The 20,978-nt window shown below is 58.1% G+C and overlaps 1 protein-coding gene across 5 annotated transcripts in view; it reads right to left on the bottom strand.

Moving 5' to 3' along the window:
• The window catches only part of NFIC (nuclear factor I C), a 66,491-nt gene that overhangs the window by 36,282 nt on the left and 9,231 nt on the right, over positions 1–20,978 (bottom strand). For all 5 annotated transcript variants that reach the window (XM_030845492.2, XM_030845490.2, XM_030845488.2 and 2 more), the window contains exon 2: positions 13,636–14,167. In XM_030845492.2, the coding sequence (XP_030701352.1) occupies positions 13,636–14,167 (532 nt within the window). The remainder of the gene's footprint in view (positions 1–13,635; positions 14,168–20,978) is intronic.

Below are 20,978 nucleotides of genomic sequence, written 5' to 3'. Positions count from 1 at the left end.
TCACGTGTGGCCACAAGAGGGGACGCGGCCCCGGAAGCCGTCTGCGGCCACGCGGTGGATGGAGGCGGCGGAAGCCCGCAGCATCCCCCCTGCCAGGGACGGGGTGGGGGCACCCGGCCGGCCAGCCAGGGTCTGCCGAGGAGCCCGGCCCCTCCCAGCTTCCCTTCCTTCTGAAGTTTCTCCGGCTGCGTCACCAACGCGGCAGCCCCGCGGGAGTCGGGGGTGGGGTGGGGGGAAGGCCGGAGGCTGGCAGCCAGGCCAGGGAGGCGGGCACCAAGGGGAGGGCTCCAGAGCAGGGCAGGGTCCCAACCGGAGCTATGTGCCCTCGGGCCAGCCCTGCCCCTCTCTGGGCTAAGATGGGTTCCCTCCCAGTGTTGCCCGGAGGGGTTTCTGGGGAGCCTGCCTGCTTAGTACCTCAGTTTCCTTCTCTGCAGAAAGTAGGTTTTGAGCTGCAAGCAGATTGCTGGGCGCTCCGTTTTACAGAGGGGGTCAGAGATGGGAAGGGGCTCGCCCCAGGTCTCACGCCAGTGAGTGGACAAGCGGATGGGCACTCCGTTACTCTGGTTCCAGCGCCCACATTTTTAACCCGCTGCCTGGAATGCAGGAGGAGGGTGGAGACTAGAGGGCCCAAGCCTGGAGGGAGGGTTAGTGGGAGACTTTTTTCCTCCCCTGGGCTTCCTCTCTTCCCAGAGCCTGGCATGCAGTCGGTGCTCAAGCAATGCTTACACATAGCTGGCAGTCGACAGATGTTTGCAGACAAGTGAGTGCGATTATTCCAGCAGAGCCTGGCACACAGCACCCGATACATGCCTGTTGCATGAATAACTGGGATGATCCTGATAGGGCCTGGCATACAACAGGTGCAAAATAAATGCTTGTCAGACAAAGGGATCTGAGGAATGTTGGGAAAACTGGGGGATATTCAGAGGGAAAGACTAGGTTTAAGGGCGTGGACTCCAACCAGTGGTGATACAAGGGATTTCTACAACAGGCAGAGGGCGGGGTATAGAATATCACCTAAGCATTGCCTATCTCGGGCCCCCTTCATTCTTTGAGGATCAGCAGAAATCCTCTTTTGGGAAGCCCACCCAACTGCTCCAGGTCCTGGATATCAGAGGGCAGGACCTCTGGGCAGGAGGAACCCAAGAAAATAACAGAAACCTGGCCTGGGGGCCCAGGAGGACTTCCTGGAGGAGGGGACATTGGAGCCGGGGCCTTGATGTCTGAGTAGGAGTTTGCCAGGCACAGAAGGGGCTTGTAGGGAGAGAGAACAGTGTATGAAAATTATAATAATAATCATAACTTCCGTATTGAGTGCTTATATTGCCAGGAGCTATATACAGATTTACAGAGGGGCAGAGGAGGCCTCAGGGAGGTTAGGCAATTGGGCCAAGTGCACGAAGCTGGGACTCGACCAGAGAGACTCGGCCGCACCACCTGCTGCCTCACTGAACGTGTCTGGGTCTGGCAGAGGCTAGGCAGGCACATGGTAGGTATGCAGCAAAGACAGACAGCCCTGTCTGTCTGGGGTGGGCCAGACTGTCCAGCTCCAGCCCTTCTACAGGGCAGAGGAGGACAGGCCTGCTCCAACCAGACAGGGCTGCAGTTTCCAGGCAGAGGGGCCTTGGCTCCTACTGCCCCCTCCTTGGCCAGAAGGGCCCCAGCTAACCCAGGAGCCTCCAGGAATCTCCTCCTCAGCCAGCACCTAAGGGGAACTGGGTTAGGGGGAGTTACCCCCCTATAAAGACCCCCCCCCATAGGTCATGCCAGTACCCCAGGAAGAAGGTGTCTAGACTAGCCAGATAAATCCTTGCAACCTCTTCCTGGGTGTCCAGTAATTCCTACTGACCCCCACAGTGTGCCTATTTCACGGATTTGGAAACTGAGGCCTTCTGAATGGCTTGAAGCCAGGCCATCTGTTCCAGGGGCATCTCCTTGCCCGACTGGCTGTGTGACTGTAGGCTAAGCACCCCCATTCTCTCTGGATCTCAGTTTCCCCAGGTGTCACACGGGGCTGGGACAGTGTGATAGCAGCCTACATGCCTTTCTGTGCTGGCCTTTGACCAGGTGTCACAGGGGTTCTGTGACGGTGGTCCCATTTTGCAGGGACAAAACAGGGGCTCAGTCACGGGGACTCAGTTAGTTGCCCAGTGGCCCATCTCGATGAGTATCGTGGGTCTCCACATGCCTGCCTCCCATGCCGGGGGGCTCCCTCACTCCCAAGCCTCCTGCACTATTGCTGCTGATCACTGAATAGGCACCTACTGTGTACCAGTGCTCCTGGAACCCACCGAGCAGTTACAGATGATCATTCCCATTTCACAGATGAGGAAACTGAGGTGCAGGGCGGGGCAGATGCCAGCCCAAGCTCACCTGGCGAGATGGGGAATAAAAACGGGAACAATGCAGCCATGCAGGTGGAACACCCAGCTTGGGGCTGGGCACCCGGCAGTTGCCCGCGCAGCCCGCCCAGAGCCCCGCGGGCCACCCAGGCACCAGAGCCCTACCCCAGCTTGGCCGCAAACGACGTCCTGACTCCAGGAGGGGCCCTGGGTGTGACCCATGGCCCTGCGCTTGCCCGCCCCTCCTTTCCCTGCCTAAGTCCAAGCAGGAGGCAAGGGGGCCAGCGCCAGCCTCCGAAGGGGCCCCGTAATCCAGGTGACCAACGTGCACTGTCCTGCTCCACCCAGGCTGACCACTGCCACTGAATTCTCACGCTTCTGGAATCAGCCTCTGCCTGGCTGGCCCCCACTGTCGCTTGCCTAAGCCTGAACCAGTGCGGTGGCCTCAGCCCTGGTCTCTCAACTCCCACCCTCACCCTCCACAGTCTGTCCTCCCCACAGTGGCCAGAGGGCGCCTGTGAGCACCTGAGTCAGGCCCCGCCGCTCCTCTGCCCACAGCCCTGCAGGGCTCCCACCTCCCTAGGTGTAAAAGCCCAAGTCCCCTCCCTGCCCTCCCCTCGTCCCTCTCTCCCCCTCCCTCACTCTGCTCCGGCCGCTAGGGCCACCTGGCTGTCCCTCCAACACACCAGGTCCTGCCCCAGGGCCTTTGCATAGGCTGTGCCCTCTGCCTAGGTGCCCTTCCCCACTTCTTCACACAATTGCTTCCTCTTCACCCTCAGGTCTCAGCTCAAATGTCAAGTCCTCAGACAGTCCCTCCCCAAATAGCCCACCACTCTCTATTCCTTGCCTTTCTTTCTTTTTTCTCAGTAGCCCTTATCACGAACTTGTTTTTTGTCCATCTCCCCCACCAGACTGTGAGCCCCGCAAGGCCTGGATTTTTGTCCATCTTGTTCGCAGTACAGGGCTTGGCACACAGTAAGCGCTTAATAAATATTTATTGACTACCAAGAAGTTGTACTGGCTGAGTGTGTGCTCGATGCCATCTTAACCCTTCGCACGTCTGAATTCATTTCCCCCTCAGTAACCTAGAGAGGCAAGCATAGTTTACAGATGGGGAAACCGAGGCCCAGAGAGGATCGCCATTTGCCTGAGGTCACACAGCGAGCAGGTGGTGGGGCCAGCACCCCCGTTACGCCCCACTGCCTTCCTTCACTGACACCACCCACCTGGCCCAGATGGGGAAACTAAGGCTCAGGGAGAAGAGGGACTAGCCGAGGGTCAGAAGCAGAGTGTGGGCTTTGTGCCTCCTGGGAAAGAACAGAGTGACGAGAAACAACATCAACAGCAATAATAATAATGATGGCAATGATGGCGCTGATGAGTACGGAATCGGCCAGAGTTTGTAAGGCTCCCCTCCGTGGGTTGGCACAGGGCCCTGGAGGGGAGACTCGGGAGACACCAGCCCCTTTAAGAGCTTCCCCCTCCCCAGCTGGGGCTGGCCCGGCCTCCCCTTATGTAAGCAGGCCAGCTGCCCTTGCATAACCTGGTTACATAAGGAAGCAGGGAACAGGCTTGTCCATCCGGCAGCAACCTGTCCCGGGCTGTCTGTGGGGCCGGCCTGGGGCACAGGAGCGCCGAGGCCTCGCAGAGTGGCTACCGGGTGCAGCCGCGTTCGAGGCCCTCTGGTTGGCTCCTATCTGGGGGATGCCCGGAACTCCCAGCCACAGCAGCCTCGGGGTGGGAGAAGTGAAGGGCTTCTAGCCTGAAAGTGGGCGGGGGCCGTTCCCATTGCTCCGAAGGGGAAACTGAGGCCCAGAGACGGCAAGCGAGCAACGTGAAGCTTCACAGCCCCGAGCGGAGGGTGGAGGTGGCAGAGTTGGGTGAAATCTGGGCTGCGTAGCCTCAGCCAGAGCCTTACCGCTCAGCTCCTCCGTAAAATGGGGCTACATAATTGCACGATGGGCACAGAAGAACGCCGACTGTGTACCAAACCTGGCCCAGATACTATTCTCTCTGCCCAACGACCCCCCCCCCACCGGGTGGGCACAAGGAGCTGCAGATACAGATGGGGAAACAACAGCGGCCAAGACAGGAGAAGGAATTTGTCGCAGATGAAACCCAAGCCCCACCATGCACACACAGCCCCAGGGCCACCGCCTGTTCACACGGGGCTGGGATGTCCAGGTGCGGTGCTCCCCAGCATGTATGCGCTTCAGTTCCTCCATCCTTGGGAGGCTGGGGGGTGGGGCTTGGGAGTGAAGCGGCCCCCTCTTTTCCCCCTCTCTCTGGGCGCTGGCTCTTTAAGACAGCAGGCTGCCGGAGCTCGTCCCGGGGTGACCCTAAGGGGAGGGTGTGGTCAGGAACAAGGGGCCCATTCAGCTGCTGTTGCCACCTCCGGGCAGCCCACAGGCTGCCCGGAGGCGGTGAGGGGAGGAGACTGGCCTAGACCAGGAGAGACTGGGGCTGGGCAGAGACAGGGGCTGAGAGAGACAAAGAGATGGAAAAAGAGATCCAGAGACAGAGACCGAAAGGGAACACGTGACCTTGGCTGCATCTCTCGCCTTCCTGGTTTCCCCATGTCGAGGGTTTGAGGCTAGCCACCCCCCTCACCGGGTCCCGGCCAGGCTGCAGTCCCCAAAGGTGCTCCTTGATCCAGCTGAACCTGGCATCCACTCACCAGCACCAAAATCCTCTAGGCCCAAAGGAGGGATCCTGGGACATTCTGGGGGAGGTCCCTGACACACCCCAAACAGCCCCTTCCCAGGGGACCGTTGTAGGCCCTCAGATCTGCCCTCAGACCTGGGTTTGAATCCAGATGCTACCTTTTAGCTGTGTGACCTCAGGTTGGTGTCTTAACCTCTCTGGTTCTCAATTTTCCCATGTGATAAATGCAGTTCATGATAATCTCTACCTTTGTGGAATTAAGGTGAAATGAAATGGTACTAACAATTCCTGACATTTACTGAGAATTTAATTTAGTAAGCCCTCAATATGCCTGCAGTTCCCCCATAAACGCACCCCAACACCCCAAACACAGACAGACAACCCCTGCCTCCTGCCAGATGTCACAATCCCCAACTATAGCCACTGCCTTCCAGCGAGGACCTACTAAGCGCCCTTTCCCAAAACAGCCCCACAAGAGCCTCTGGAAACACACGCGGGGTTCCATGTCCAAACATCTAATAAATGACAGACATTTACTGGGGATTAAACAAAGTCCTGATTCTTATTCCTGGGCCCCCCTAGTCCCAGGTTCTCATAGTCACGTATCCTCACGAACTGCTCCCAAACCTCTTCCCACAACAGGGCCCCCATCCACCTTGCTGCCCGCAAGCACGCAGCCCCTGACTCAGCCAGTCTGGAAAAAGCCTCGAAAAAATGAAAATCGACCTCCTTCTCCCTCTGTAGGCATCTTTTCTGTAATGTTCTGCTCAGTCACCCGGGGTCTGAGGACAGGCTTACTCGACTCTGACCTGAACTTTCTGGATCCCTGCCTCAGAGAATTCTAGAACCTGCCCTGGATGTTCTAGAACCCAGCTCGAGAACATTCTAGAGCTTGTCCTTGGCCACGTGAAAACCCAACGAGTGGAATTCTGGAAACCGTCGTCCATGGTCACGAATACACTTACACTTAAGGGCTTCTTGGATACTGAAGAAACCAATACTTGTTTGGATAATTGATGATTGATTTGGGACTTTTAGAATCTGTCCTCACATTCTCAAGAACCCAACTTGGGAGATCTGAGATCTGCCTCGGAATTCTCTGGAACGCAGATGCTCTAGTGCTGACACGGCATCCACTGGCCACGTGTGGCGTTGAGCGCCTGAAATGTGGCCAGTCCGAAACACACAGTGAATCTCAACGACTTAGGACAAAAAAGAAGGTGAAACATCTCAATAATTTTTGCATATTGATTATGTGTCGAAATGACAATATTTTGGATGTCCTGGGTTAAACAGAATAGGCAGTTAAAATTAATTTCCCCTGTAGGTTTATACATTTAAGTGTGGATACCAGAAAAATTATCTGTATGGCTCGAGTTGTATTTCTACTGAATTGTGCTGCTCTAAACCCAGAGGGAGAATTCTAGAATTGTCAGATGGTAAAGATCCCAGCTCTGAAGCGTCTAGAACTGAGGCCTTGGAAATTCCAGAACTTGTCCCTTGGAGGATCTAGAGCAGACCTCATCTCTGGCAGTCTAGAGCACCACCACCCACCCACCCCACCGCCGCCCCAGGCCTTGAAACCCCTTTCCCATTTGCAAGCCATTTACCCTGAAGTACCCGGGTCCCCCATCCTGGCACCCATCCAAGTCAGCCCGGGACAGAAGATGGGACAGAATGGACCAGAGGAAGGGCCCTTACTGGGCCACCCTGGGCAATGCCCCGCCCCTCTCTGGGCCTCAGTTTCCTGATCTGGACAAGACATCCAGTGTTCCCACGTGCCCCCTCCCTTGTCCCTCACGGACTCTGACCATCTGTGACTTCCTGCCCACACCCAGCTGGAGGGAGAGGGGCCGGCCTGGCAGCTGTCTGCGGAAGGAGGGGGGGGCCGGAGATGTCCCTAGCTGCCCTCAGCCTCCCCTTGGCTCGCTGGGCACAGGGCCAGGGTGGCAACTGCAGCCCCGCCACGCCGGGGTGGCCGCCACAGGTGCACCGAGATGCCTCCCATTTTCTGAGGGCTCCGCACCTCTCGGGCCCTCAGGAGCCTCTGCAGCCCTGCCTTGGCAGGTGCAGGCGTGCAAGCTGGGCGCCCATGCAGGGGTGTCCATGGGGGAGGGAGGACCTACTCCGGCTACCCAGGAAAGAACTCCAAATATATCTGAGCACTCATCGTGCTGAGAGGTTCCTTTCTCACAGATACGACCTTAACTCCAATCGCTGGACACTCCCTATGCTCCATTTGCAGATGAAGAAACAGAAGCACAGAGATGGGCACTAACTTGCCTAAGGTTGCCCAGCTGGCCAGAGGGCAGAGCTGGGACTAGAAACAAAGGAACGATCATGATAATAAAGGCGCTGATAATAATTCCTAGGATTATATTACCATCACTGATTTTATTTTTATTATTTATCATTGCAATATAATAGACGATGTACTATTATTCATTATTTTTATCATTTTTTTGAATTTTTAAATGGAAGTCTAGTTGATTTGCAAATTATTATCAACAACAAATAATTTTTTAAATATCAGTAGCATAAACTTTGCCATTTTAACCATTTTTAAATGTGCACTTCAGTGGCATTAAGCACATTCACACTGTCCAGCGACCATCCCCACCATCCATCTCCAGAACTTTCTCATCTTCCCAAACTGAAACTCTGTCTCCATGAAACGCGGACTCCCCAGCCCCTCCCCCAGCCCCTGGCCCCCACCATCGACTTCCTGTCTCTGTGGTTGTGACTCTCTAGGGACCTCCTGTGAGTGGAATTAAACAGTATTTGTCCTTTTGTGTCTGGATTCTCTCACTGAGCATCATGTTCTCCGGGTCCATCCAAGGTGTAGCAGGTGTCAGAATCGCCTTCCTTTTTAAGGCAGCAAATCATGTTTGAGCACTTTACTGTGTGCCAGGCCCTGTCCTAGCACTCTTCACGCATTAACTCATTTAACCCTACCCAGCCCGGTGAAGCAGGCCCCATCTGCATCATGCCCATTTCAGAGGAAAGGAAACTGAGGCCCAGAGCAGTGACGTCACCTGCCCAAGGTCACACAGCTCACGAGTGGCGGGATTTGAACCTGGGCCATCTGGCTACAGATCGTGCCCCTACCTCTTCCGGACACTGGGCTCCCACCTGCTGGGTTAGCGGCTCCCTCAGCACCACTAACCAGGAGCCCAGAGGCCTCCTGCTGCCGCTATAAATACATCGTCAGCTGGTGTCTGGACCTCAACCCGGGCAGCCACCTCCTCTGCACAGACAGACGGCTGGTCCACCTGGCTGCTCAGCCCCAGGGGAGTCCAGGCTGCCAAGAGCCCCTCACCCCTCCTCCACCCAGACACCTGGAGAGGTGGCTTCCAGTGGGGGGGGGCCCATCCTGGGTCACAGGTGCCCCTGCTGGTTCACTAGATGCACTGAGGTTCTTCCCCTTTGCCACCTGGGGCTGGGAAGAGGATCCGGGAAGGGACTGAGCGTTTATCCAGGGCCTCCTGTATGCTGTCCGGGGATCACTCCAATCATCAATGCAGTGGACATAGTTCTTATTTTCTCCACTTTCCAGATGGAAAAACTAAGGCGCAGAGAGGGAAATGCACCTCACACAGCCTGGAGCACGTGTGGACACAAACTGTATCCATTACACAAGCCAACGGGTGCCCTTACACGCCCTCCTGTCCACATCCGCCCTCTGTCTCCCCAGCACACGGCCAGTGTTGGGATGAAGATTAACAGGGGTTGGAGGAGACGGCAGGACCCTCAGTCAGGGTCTGGCTTGTTTTTCTCTGTGGCCCCACAAGGCCTTACCTTCCTGGCCTCAGCTCTCCTCCAACCCCAGACCAGAGACGGCAGAGCTCTGCCCTAAGTCACACAGCAAGCCAGGAGCAGAGCTGAGACTGATCCAGGCCCCCTTGCTCCAGACCCTTTCTCCTGCCATCCGAGCCCAGGGTGTGCTTTATGGAGACCCCAGCCCCCAGCCTTGGGCACGGTAGGCACTTCGGGAACGTTCACTGATATTCATTAATTTGTTCACTGTGTATTCCGGGCCAGCTCTTTTCATGATCTGTACAACTAGGAAGGTGTGGGTTCCATCTGATAACCTGAAAAGCGGTTTTTAGGGTTTTTCCTTTAATGGTTTCAAGGAGTCAGGATCTGTGGGTTCTAATTTCGCCCTACCTCTTAGGAGCTGTGTGACCTTGGGCAAGTCGCTGACCATCTCTGGGACTGTTTCCTTATCTGAAACAGGGGAGAAGGCAATAGTCCCTCCTTCCCAGAGTGGTGGAGAGAATGAAACCAGATATAGGATGGGCTCAGCATCGGGCACACGATGTTTTTGCTGTTACTATTATCTCTGTTGTTATTATTGTTTCCCAGGTCCATCCAGGAGGCGACGGGGACCCCTGCCCCCAGTTCCTCCTGACCCCTCCCTGGGCACCCTGGGCAGCTCCTCTAGCAGCTGCAAGCTTCCCAAGCCAGCCCCTGCCCACAGCGCCCTTCCGGGAGGTTGGCACCAAACAAGGCGGGAACAGGAGGCGGGAACGGGAGGCCAGCCCACGGCAGCGTCAGCAGATGGGCACCATCTGGGCTGGCGGGGCTCGGGGCGGGCTGGCAGCTGCCGGAGCGGGCGGGCCTGGCAGCCCCTCCCCCTCCCGCCCTGGCACGGTGCCCGCCCGCGCCTCAGGTTTCTCAGGCCGCCAGAGGGGGCGGGGAGGCCTGGCTGGGCTTCGGGGCTGGGCAGGCGGCTTCCCTCTCTGGGCCCTGCTTTCTCCAGACTCCTTCTCAAATGGGAGGCAGGAGAGAGGAGAGCCGGCTCACCCGCTCCCGGCCTCCCCAACACCAGGCACAGGGCCTCACCTCCCCAACTAGCACCTGTGCTCTGGGCCATTCCAGCCCCAGGGCCTTTGCACTGACTGTGCCCGCCCCCACTGCCCGGCACACTCTCACTCACATCCCTCTGCAGCTCCCTCACTTCTTTCAGGCCCTCCCTGGCCAGAGTGCCTGCTCCGCCCTCCCTCTCCTCACCCCTCCCTGTGCTTAGGTTTGTATTAATTTAACTGAGAATTGTCAGGTTGCCCATGCCCTGCTTAACTGCACACATCCCTCCCCCTAAAGTGCACAAATTGAGCGGGCAGCCCCAATGTCCCAAGGTGGAGCTCACGTCTCCCCCTCATCATGGCCCCCCAGCTGTCCCCTAGCCCACCCCCAGGGCACACACGGAGTCCACCCCTGGAATCAGGCCCCTGTGTCCACAACGGTGCCAGATGGATGCCTGAAGCTGCCAAGTTCGGCCCCAGGCGGTGCCCTGGGCTCTGATCAGCCTGGCAGCCCCAGCGCCAAAGGGACCTCCTCGCGGCTCGTCCCCACCCTTCTCTCCTCCAAAATAAACCCAAGGATGGAGGCCTGGGATTCCCCTTTGGGGTGCAGCTCCAGCAGTCTGCCTGACACCCCCTGGGAGAGATAAGGACGGAGGCCGTGGGGGGAGCTGGACTTTGTCCCCTTGTCTTGGGACAGGGAAGGGCCGACTGTATGATGCGTCTGTGGGTCTCTCTGTGTCTCCCCATGTCTCTGGGTCTCTCTGTCTCTCTCTCTCACTGTCATTCTCTCGGCTCCAAGGCCCCGCTTCTGACGCTAGAGGTGGTACCTCCTTTTCAGCCGAATGGCGGGTGCCTGTCCCACCATCCACCCTGTGACACCCGCCCCCAGAAGCCAACTGAGGCCCATTTCCCCCACTCCCCATCAATCCCATGGCCTCCTAGCAGGGCTGATTTGAGCGGACACCGCACTGTGGCCTTGGCCTGGACCCCCTGCAGCCCTGGGACCCACCAGGTGAGAGGAGGGAGGTGACCAGTTGTCTCCGAGGTCAGATGACTACCTGGCTGAGAAGAGAGACATAACTCTGGCCCAGATGAAGACGGGGGTCCTGCTGTGGAAGCTGAAGCTCAACAGGGGGTTCTGGGGGCCAGCCTCGGCCTGGGAACCCCGGAGGAGGCCCTAGCTGGTAGGAGCCTAGAACACAGACCCAGCCCGGAGGTGGTCCAGCCACGATGACTGGATACCCACACCCTACACTGTGATGTACTTCCATCCCCTTCTGCCACCGAGCGTAGAAGGCTAGTAGGGGTGTCAGCAACAGAACCCGCCCACGTCCAAACCCTAACTCTGCCCTTTCCTAGCTGTGTGACCTTGCGCCGGGCAGTTATCTTCTTTGGGTTTTGGTTTCCTCATCTGTAAAATGGGTACAATGATCTCTGCCTTGCAAGGTTGCCATGAGAATGGAAAAGAATTGCTAAATCCTCAGAAAAAATGCCTGATGGAGAGAAAGTGGAGCTGGGAGTTGGGGTTTTGAAGCATAAGTAGGAGTCTTCCAGACGGGAAAGGCATTCCAAGCAGAGGGAACAGCATGGGCAAAGGCATGGAGGCGGGAAATCATAATCCTAATGAGGATGATAACGTTGATAACAACGGTCCACAAAGCCCTAGCCCTGTGCCTGGTACCTGTGTTCAGGGCAGCATGGGGGTTATTTGTTGAACGCTTACCACGAGAACACAACATTCCTACCGGCCAGCTATTTCTGAGCATCCCATTTTAAAATCAAAGAAAGCAGGCACAGAGAGATTAAGTGACTTGTTTAGGATCACTCGGCCCTTAGGCAGGCAGCTGAGCTGGGAGTGGGTTCCCGGCCCGGCCCTCACGCCCGACCCTCACTCCCAGCCAGCTGAAGCCGGGTCAGCTGGGGCCTGTCTGAGCAGCAGTGGTCCCCTGGGATGACGGAGCCTGCACGGGAGGGCGCAGCAGCCTTGACCTTCCCCGGCCCTCACGTGAGGATGCTGACCAGCAAAGGCATGGCAGTCGGACGCGAAGGTGTCTGGGGAGGCCCGGAGGCCTGGTCTGCCTGCTGAGCTGAGGGGGGCGGGGGCCGATGGGGGAGGGGAGGCGCCCGGAGATTGTGCTGACGCTGGCAGAAAACTCGCTTCAACATTTTATCGGCTCAGCGTGGAGGAGGAGGATGGATGCGGTGAGAGAGACCAGGACCTGCATGGTAATGGGCACTGCAGCCCCCACGGCTGCCCCTGCCCACACCCCCAATCCGGCCCGCAGCAAACAGTCACCTAGTCTACCCCTCTGCCTCTGGCCCCCTGCGTTTAGTGCTAATTGGTGGGGGCGGGGGAGGGGCAGATGGGGTCAAGGTCAAGACTGGGAAAATCTGCCCCAGCTCTCCCTCCCACACACAGTGGAGACCAGGAGACCTCATGGAATCCTCACAGCATCGCTAAGAGTTGGCATGGTTGTTACCCCCACTGTACAGAGGAGGAAACTGAGGCAGAGGACAGGGCCTGAGGCAAAGTCACACAGCCAGCACACCACGTGGCAGGGCTGCGTTCGGAATCTGGGCAGTCCAGCCCCGGAGTTCGCTCTCTTCTCACCACCCCTCCCCCAGCCTTCCGCCATCATCTCTGGTTGTGATCACACGGGCTCCCGTGGGGTCTACGGGGGCTTAGGGCTGGGTTTGCAACCCGAGTGCACCCACCTGACACGTTCAGGCAGCCCCGGGTGTGTGCGGGTTCGCACCCACGTGTGTACCAGCCTGGGTGGGCACGGTGGGGCATGGGACATGTGCCTGTTAGGGTCTCCGGGCACACCTGATTCCATCCGCATGAAGACAGTCACAGCTGCCACCCACCACGTGGCAGGCCAGAGTCCAACGCGCTAGACACACACACACACACACACACACGCACACGCGCGCGATCTCGGCGAGTCTCCCCAGGCCCAATCCAGGTAAGGATGCTGATACCCTCCATTTGACGGCTCCACTGGCCACACCACCAGGAACATCGGGGCAACAGACCCCACTGCCCTCCCAGCCAGGGCCTGCCCTTGACCTCCACACCTCTGTTTAGGCGGCTGACCTCCTGGGATATCCCCACTCTCATCACTGCCCAGTCGTTCTGCAGAGCTCAGCTCAGTGGAGTCCCCTCCTCTGGGAAGCTGCCGTGGATTTCCCCATCCTCGCAAACCCTGCTAGTCTCCAGGTGGGCCATCTGACCACAGAGCCAGCAAACACCCAGCTCGAAGGGCCAGAGTGGGGGCCGCTGGAGACCAGAGAGACTGGTGACCTAGCCAAAGTCACACAGCGCCCCAGCTTCCCACTCGGCCGAAATATGGGACCTGTCAGGTCTCTGGGGGAAGTCCAAGAGTCGATCAATCATCAGTCACAAAGTGCAACCCCAGCTCTCCTCCAGCTTTCCCAGGAGGGATAAGATTGTCCCCCGCGCGTCCGTCACTGGCCTATCCTCACCACTGTTGCCAACAGACCTCCTGGGACAGGGTCTCACCTCCTGACACCTGACACCCCCCTTGGACCCCTGACCCCCCAAGGTCAGGGCCTGCCTCTACCTTCACAGCTCCAGGACGCACCTGCCCCCGACCCCAGACTCCCCCTGAACCATACCTCTTCCCCTTGGCCCTTCACAGGGCTCAGATCCTCCCACTGCAACTGTCCCCGCCCTCGGACTTTAAGGCCCGCCTCCTGCCTCCTACCTTTGCGTGCGCCCACCTCCCCCCCCCCCCCGACGACCTTCCAACGCACCCCCTTTCGGCCTCCAGATCCGCGTGCACGCGCAAGCCCCGCCTCACCTCGCTCGCGCACGAAGTAGGCCAGGTAGAGGTCGAGCTCCTTGACTGCCACGCCGATGTGGTGTGGCTGCACGCAGAGCACCGGGTGGCCGCACTGCGCCGCCTTGACCAGGCGCTCGCCGTCGGTGCTCTCCAGCGGGATGCCCTTGAAGAGGATGACCATGACCAGGTCCAGCCGCCACACCTTGTCGGCCTGGCGCAGGCAGTCGATGCGACGCATCTTGCCCTTCTGGTCGGGGTTGGAGAGCACGCAGCCCGGCGCCTTCTTGCCGGTGATGGCCAGCACGAAGTCCTCGCGGCACTCGGGCCGGATGTCCTTGCGCAGCTTGGCCAGCAGCCGCGACGCCCATTTCTGCTTGACCTCGGCCTTCTCGCCCAGCAGCTCGTCCTTCACCGCGCGCTCCTCGTCCTTCGACATCCGCTTCTCGTGCTTCTTGAAGTACTTGCGCTTCCGCGCCTGCAGGTTGAACCAGGTGTAGGCGAAGGCGCGCACGTGAGGCAACAGCGCCTCGATGAACGGGTGGAACTCATCCTGCGGGGCGGGAAAGACCAGAGGTCAGGAGGCGCTGGGGGCTGTGCATCCACTGCCCCGCCCGTAAGAATGAGGCCGCAGGGGCCCCAGGCAGACCCGCTAGAAGGAGGGCCAGGCAGAGGCGTGCAGGGGTCTGCTGCAGATCCCTCCACGTCCTGGGGAAAAAAGTGGAGGCCAGTGGGGACCCAGCAGAGGTTCACTGGGTCGTTTGAGAACCCATTGCCCAGATGGGGAAACTGAGGCTTGGACCACGTGGGAGGCACAGACGAAGGCAGCCATTCATGGAGGACTGTCTTGAACCCCAATGTACAGACAGGACAAGCTGGGGGTCCCAGGTGGAGGCTGATGGGGACCCTTTGTACAGATGGGGAAAACTGAGGATGGTGGAATGCTGGTGGCACAGATCCATTCTCTGCCTTCTAGAACTGCGGTCAGCAAACTTTAAAAGTACCATAAAGAACCGGATAGTGAGTATTTTTGTGTCTGTTTCAACTGCTCCACGCTGCACTGTAGTGCAAGACTGGCCACAGAGGAGATGTAAGGGATGGGCATGGCAGTGTTCCAATAAAACTTTATTTATAAAGACAGACGGTGGGCACTGGGCCCTGTGACTGTAGTTTGCAAACCACTGAACTAGAGTGTGAGCTCAAATGTCCAGAGCAGGGCGGAGCACGCACTGGATGCTCACGATGCCAGGAGCAACTAGGCTCAGAGGGTCATTTGGGGCTCGTCTGTCAGACCTACTGCTCAGCAGAGGAAGCTGACACCAGACAGGGGTCCAAGGGCTGCCTCAACCGGCTCTTGGCAGTGATGAAAAAAATGAGGACAAGACGTCATTCCTACAGCCCAGACGTACAGACAGGACTGGCTGAGGTCCACAGGCCAAGATGGGCCACCTGGATGTCAGGGGCTGATGGAAGGGGCGGGGGGCACGGTTCCTGCATAGATAGATCCATAATAGGGGTGGGGAAAGCTGAGGCCCAAGGAGGCAAGAGAGCAGAACGCACCAGGGAAAGGGGAGCTCAGCCAGGGAGGTTTAGAGCTGGAGAGAGAGGCCCCTGGGGGCCAGTTCCCCCTACGCTGTCCCCCATAGACCTATTCCACAGATGGGAAAACCGAGGCCTGGGAGGCTCAGCGACCTGGCCAGAGCTGTGACTTCAACATCCCCCTCCCTCTGCCTGAATGGTGCTGCTGGGTGGCCACAACACCCATTTTGTGGATGAAGAAACAGACCCCAAGAGGGGACCCAATCATGAGGGGCAGAGCTGAGACAGGAACCCACACCCATCTGACTTCCCCACGAAGACAACGGCAGCCGTCATCTGGCCCCTCAGAGAATAACGTGGGGCCACGGGAGGCCCCCATCCCCTTCTACAGGGGTGGGAGGGGGCTGTCTCCTTCTCGCCATTTTTCAGCAAGGGAAACTGAGTCTGCATAACATCCAGGACCTGGTTTCTCAGCCTCAAGGGATGAGAAATTCAAGGAGAAAAGAAGACAGAGAAGAGAAACTTCGGTCCCCCCTCCCCGCTCTTGCCTGGGGGCTGTGCTGGGCTTCTTGAATGGGAGTGATGTCTTTTCCTAGCAAGTGAATCTCATTATCCGCCCAGCTCTCAAAAGCCTGTTATGCTATTATTATTATTATCAACATTGTTGTTGCTGTAAAGATGATTTCCGTTGCTTACAATCTCCCTGGGGCAGGAAAAGGCCCGAGGCTCCACTATGCCTTGTGTGATGGAGAAACTAAGCTCAGAGAGGGGCAGAGACCTGGCCAAGGTCCTGGAGGGTCTCAGAGTCAGCGTCAGGACAAGAAGCCAGGACCCCATGGGCCCCTTTCTCAGAGCAGCCTGCTCTCCGTGAGGCCGGGGTCTCTCGGGGAGACAGGGAAAGCGCTGCTCTGGGCCACGAATTGGTTTTTCTAAATGGATATGGCCAGGCTTGCTCCCACCTCCAGGCCTGGATGCACACGGTACCGCCCACCCAGCGCCCCTCCCTGCCCTGAGCTCCATTTCCCCTGGGCCACCTCTGGCCACGGGGTGCTGGGGCTGGGGGATGACCTCAGATCTCCTCTATTACTGAGACTCTGAAAATAGCCTCCTGCCCTCGCGGGGTGAGGCAGAACGGGGCTCCATTTGTGCCAGCCCAGCTCCCCCATGCCAACGGCCCCCAACGTGTGAGTCACAGTAACAGCTGTGGTGGGGACCAGACCTCGGGGCCCTTTTCCGCCGCTCCCCCATCCCGTCCCCACCCCAGCTGACCTGCTGAGGCAGAGGGAGGATAGAGGGGGCCAGTCCCCTGTCAGGCCCTATCCAACCTCAGAGGTGCTTTTTCTGTGTCACCATGTCACTTGACATGCCAGCCCCAGGGGTGGGGAGCGATTCGCCCAGGGTCACACAGCCGGTCAGCAGAGCCGGGACCAGAGCCCAGGTCGTCTGGCCAGAGAAGCTGGGGTGGGAAATCGATGGAGGCACAGGACACTGTCCCCTGTGGAGGGGACGCCAGGGTGGCAGGAGGCCTGGGCAATGGCTGTGGCTGCCACCCGAGGCCTGGAGCTTATTGGGGCGGTAATAAGAGGTAGCTGGGAAGGGGCAGCTGGAGTGTCAGCCAGCAGGCCTCCTTGAACGGGATGCCACCTCTTCCTAGCATATGAATCCCATTATCTGCCCGGCTCTCAAAAGCCTGCATTACGCTGTTATTATTATCGATGTTGTTGTTACGATTGTTTTGGGCCCAGACTCTTCATCCCCTTGAACCCCTTTGTCTCTGAGCCCCCTCCCCCTTTTCTGAGCTCCTCTCCTCTTCTGGCTCCTCCCCTCTCCAAGCCCCCGTGCCCCTGCCTTATCCCTACCCCCTCCTCCCCGGGCCCTCTCTGGGGAAAGGTGCCAGGGAGGCGGGCAGGGGCGGGAGCCCACGTCACTGGTGACCCCAGCTGGTCCTGGAGGAAGACAAACAGCCTGTAACTGGGTCATGGACCTGCTGCCCTAGCCTCCCACATCCTCTTGGGGAAGGTCAACCCAGGTGAGAGGCAGGCCTGTCACTCTCTTTGTCCCATAAGACCTGTGACAATCAACGCCTCTTCCCCAAGCACTTCCCAATATGCCCTCACTGGCTGACAGGGCAAGGGAGACAGCCAAGGCAAGCTAGATGCCAAGAATCCTCCCGAACTCCTAGACATCCCTCAAGGCCCTCTCTCCAGTGTTCCTTCCTTCAGGCAGCCTTTCCTGCTCTCCTCAGGGTTCTCCCAGACCCAGCCTGGACCACACAACTTGGGGTCTCTGAGTCCAGCTCAGTTGCTCTCCCCCAACCCTGAGGCCCAGGGTTGAGGCACTCACTGCCAGGCAGACTTGTTGAGGGAACGAGCTTGGGTGACAACAGCCTCCATTTTCACCTTCTGTATGATCCAGGAACAAATCACTGTTCCACCTTGGGCCTGTTTCTCATTCTGTACAAAGGGCAGAAAAGGACATTGCACCCTTTTGGGGGTTAGTGCCCCGGGGGCTTATCCATTGCCCTGGTAATCAGAGCTGCAAGGGGAGGGGAGGCAGCAAGACCAGGCCTTTCCCAGAAACCCCACTTGGCCAAGGCAAGTTAGATGCCAAGAATCCTCCTGAACTCCTACACATCCCTCAAAACCCTGTCTTCACTGTTCTTTCCTTCAGGCAGCCTTTCCTGCTCTCCCTGCTGGGACTTCCTGGCCAAAGAGGACAGCAGCAGCTGGGAGGTCCAAGCCCCTGCTGGGCATTATGGACTGGTCAACTGTGCACTGGATTGTGCCCCACTCTGGGCCTCCCTGTAGCCCTCCCATCCTGACAGTCCAGGGCAGCAAACCAGGACGTGAAACTCCAATTCCCAAACCAAAAGTTTTCCACGAAGGATTCTCTCTCCTTCATTCACTCAGTGATTCAACAAACATTACTGAGAATCTCTTATCCATCCCTAAGCTTTTATCCCAAACCCCTATGCACCCTTCAAAGCCCTGGTTCCAATGTCCCCTCCTCCAGGTTAAATGTCAAACAGCAGAGCTCATATTCGAACGCAGGCCCATCTGGTGCCAGAGTAAGTGTTCCTAACCTAGAGTGGTTCCTCCCCTCAAGCTCAGAGCATCATAGCTTATGAACAGCTCTTACCCAATGAAGGAGAGATTCATTTGGTTGTTCAACAAACATTTACCGAGTATGTACTTTTTGTCAGCTCCATGCATGATGCTGGGGACCCAGCAGTGTCCTCCGCTCAGCCCTCACCCAGATCCTGACGTGGGCAGGGATGGATATTAAACAAGCTAATAAACATGGAATAAGATGCCAGGTTGAACAAAATGCTCTGGAGAAATTTAAAGGAGTTTGAGGAGGGGGCAGGGGGTTGTTTTTTTTCAGCTGGGGGCGGTCAGCGAGGGTCTCTCATAGGAGAGGACACTTGAACAAAGACCTAAAAGATGACACTCCACGGTAGGAGCTTTGTAGGTGGAGAACACAATACATGCAAACGTCCTGAGGCAGGACCATGCCTGATGTTTGGGGAGAACAGCGAGGAGGCCGGTGAGGCTGGAGCAGAGTGAACAATAGGGAAAGTGGAGGTGGTGAGGGCAGGAAGGTAAGGACCCCGGGAAGACTTCGGGTAAACTAAGTCCAGGGAGTAGAAAGTCCCCACCAAAGTGACGAGCGAGTCTGAGCCCTGGGTCTCCTGACTTCCCTCTCCGTGCCGTGGTGTCCTGGGTGGATGCTGGGGGCTGAGCCAGAAGGCCACAGTGTGGGGGAGACAGACAGGGAGCGAGGTGGAGCGTGTACTGAACTGTCAACTCTACGAAATGGGAACAACTGTTGTGCCCACTGCCCAGAGGGAGAGACTGAGGCACTGAGCACTGAAGCCACCGGCCCAAAGTCACGCAGACAAGGAAGGAGCCGTGCTGGGACTTGGACCTGGGTGCCTCCTGACTCCCTGGCCCCACTTGCCAGCTCCCTGGGTACAGGGTCTGGCCCCATCCTCGGGACTTCCCAGCAACGCCCGTTCTGCACCCCACCTGCTCTCTCTGAATCCCGTGTGGCCCGCTTCCCCGCTCAGCCCTGGGTCACGTGCCAAAGCGGCAGCGGCAGCGCGGTCCTGACAGCCCCTCCCCTGACACTGTAGCCCCCCGAGGGCACGGCTTTGATCTGTTTCATCCACTGCTGCGTCCTCAGCATGAAGATCAGCAACGGAGCAATCTTACCCTTTGCCTCTTCCCTATGCACACACCCCGACGGACAAAGGATGCTGGTACCCACGTGGGTCTGGCCAAACTCAGGGAGACCCTGGACAGGGCTGGGCGGGCGGCGAGGAAAGGCCAAGAGAGAAACCCTGGCTGGGGAGGGTCAGGGCTCAAGGTTTGGGGGAGTCACCACTGTCCCTGTCACCCGGCCCAAGCTGAGCAGATAGCGACAGAAGGAAAGGAGGGCAAGTTGGAAAATGCCTATGGGATGTTTAATACAGTTATTACTTTAGAGGAAACCACCATCACGGCCAAGCTTATTTGGCACCTACTGTATACCAGGCCCTGTGCTAAGGGGGAAACATCTGAAGAAGGGGTAGATCACCTGCCCAGAGACACACAGCCACCTGGGCGAGATCTGCATGCAGATGCAAGGCCGCCCTGGGTCTCTGCCCGGTGACCCGTCAGGGCACGTACGTGTGCACATCTGCACGCTCACGCGTGTGGGAGCGTGGACTGCAGGCACTACGCGCCGAGGGTCTACACACACCCAGGTGAGGGGGCAGTGCACGCGCGCGCGCGCGGGTCACCGTGAACACGTGCTTTCGCGGGGCAGGAGGTCCCAGGACATTCGGCGTGTCCCATCCATTTGGTGTGAGGGAGGTAGGAGGTTCAGGCAAAGAAAGAGACATTGGAGAGAGAGAGAGAAAGAAGAGAGATATTGGAGGGAGGGAGGGAGGGAGGGAGAGGGAGAGAGAGAGAGAGAGGGAGAGAGAGGAAGAGAGGGAGGGAGAGAGAGGGAGAGAGGGAGGGAGAGAGGGAGAGAGGGAGAGAGGGAGGGAGAGAGGGAGAGAGGGAGGGAGAGAGGGAGAGAGGGAGGGAGAGAGAGAGAGAGAGAGGGAGAGAGGGAGGGAGAGAGAGAGAGAGGGAGGGAGGGAGAGAGAGAGAGAGAGAGGGAGAGAGGGAGGGAGGGAGGGAGGGAGGGAGGGAGAGAGGGAGGGAGGGAGAGAGGGAGGGAGAGAACGCTGACTCGGCCAGAATCCCAGCGTCGTGATTTACAAGGCGCCGACCCTGACGCGCAGAGGCACCTCCACCGCAGAGAAAAGATGGGGGAGAGACACAGACACGGAGAGAGACAGAAAGAGGGAGAGAGCTGTGGGGCGAGCTTGTGCGTACAGGAGCCAATCAGAGGCCATCAGACCACGGGTGGGGGGGGCCACAGGGAGCACCCACCTGCCCAGCCTGGCCAAACAGCCAGGTGGGCAGTGGCCCTGAATCCCCAGCCCCACCAGCCATGCTGTGCCACCCCGGGCAGGCCCTAGCCCTCTCTGGTCTTGGCCCCTGTCCCAGCCCTGAGGTGCTGGGGGACCCTCAATCACAGCAGAGCCTCCCAGAACCCACACCAGGCTGGCCCCTCGTGCCTTCCCCCCCAAACCCGCAACAGACACCTGGCCCATAGGAGGTGCTTAATGAAGATCTATTATATTCAATCAAGACAAAGTCGGGGACCCTCTTGCAGCCTCAGTCTCCCCACTGGAGAAATGGGGTAAAAAGAGTGCTGCCCAGCAAGGCAAGGAGGTGAAGGAATGAAGGAAAGAATGAATGAATGAGGAAGGGGGCCCTGGCAGCCGC

Source organism: Globicephala melas, chromosome 3 (assembly GCF_963455315.2).
Source record: "Globicephala melas chromosome 3, mGloMel1.2, whole genome shotgun sequence".
NCBI lineage: Eukaryota > Metazoa > Chordata > Mammalia > Artiodactyla > Delphinidae > Globicephala > Globicephala melas.
This window is presented reverse-complemented; position numbering and strand designations above follow the sequence as displayed.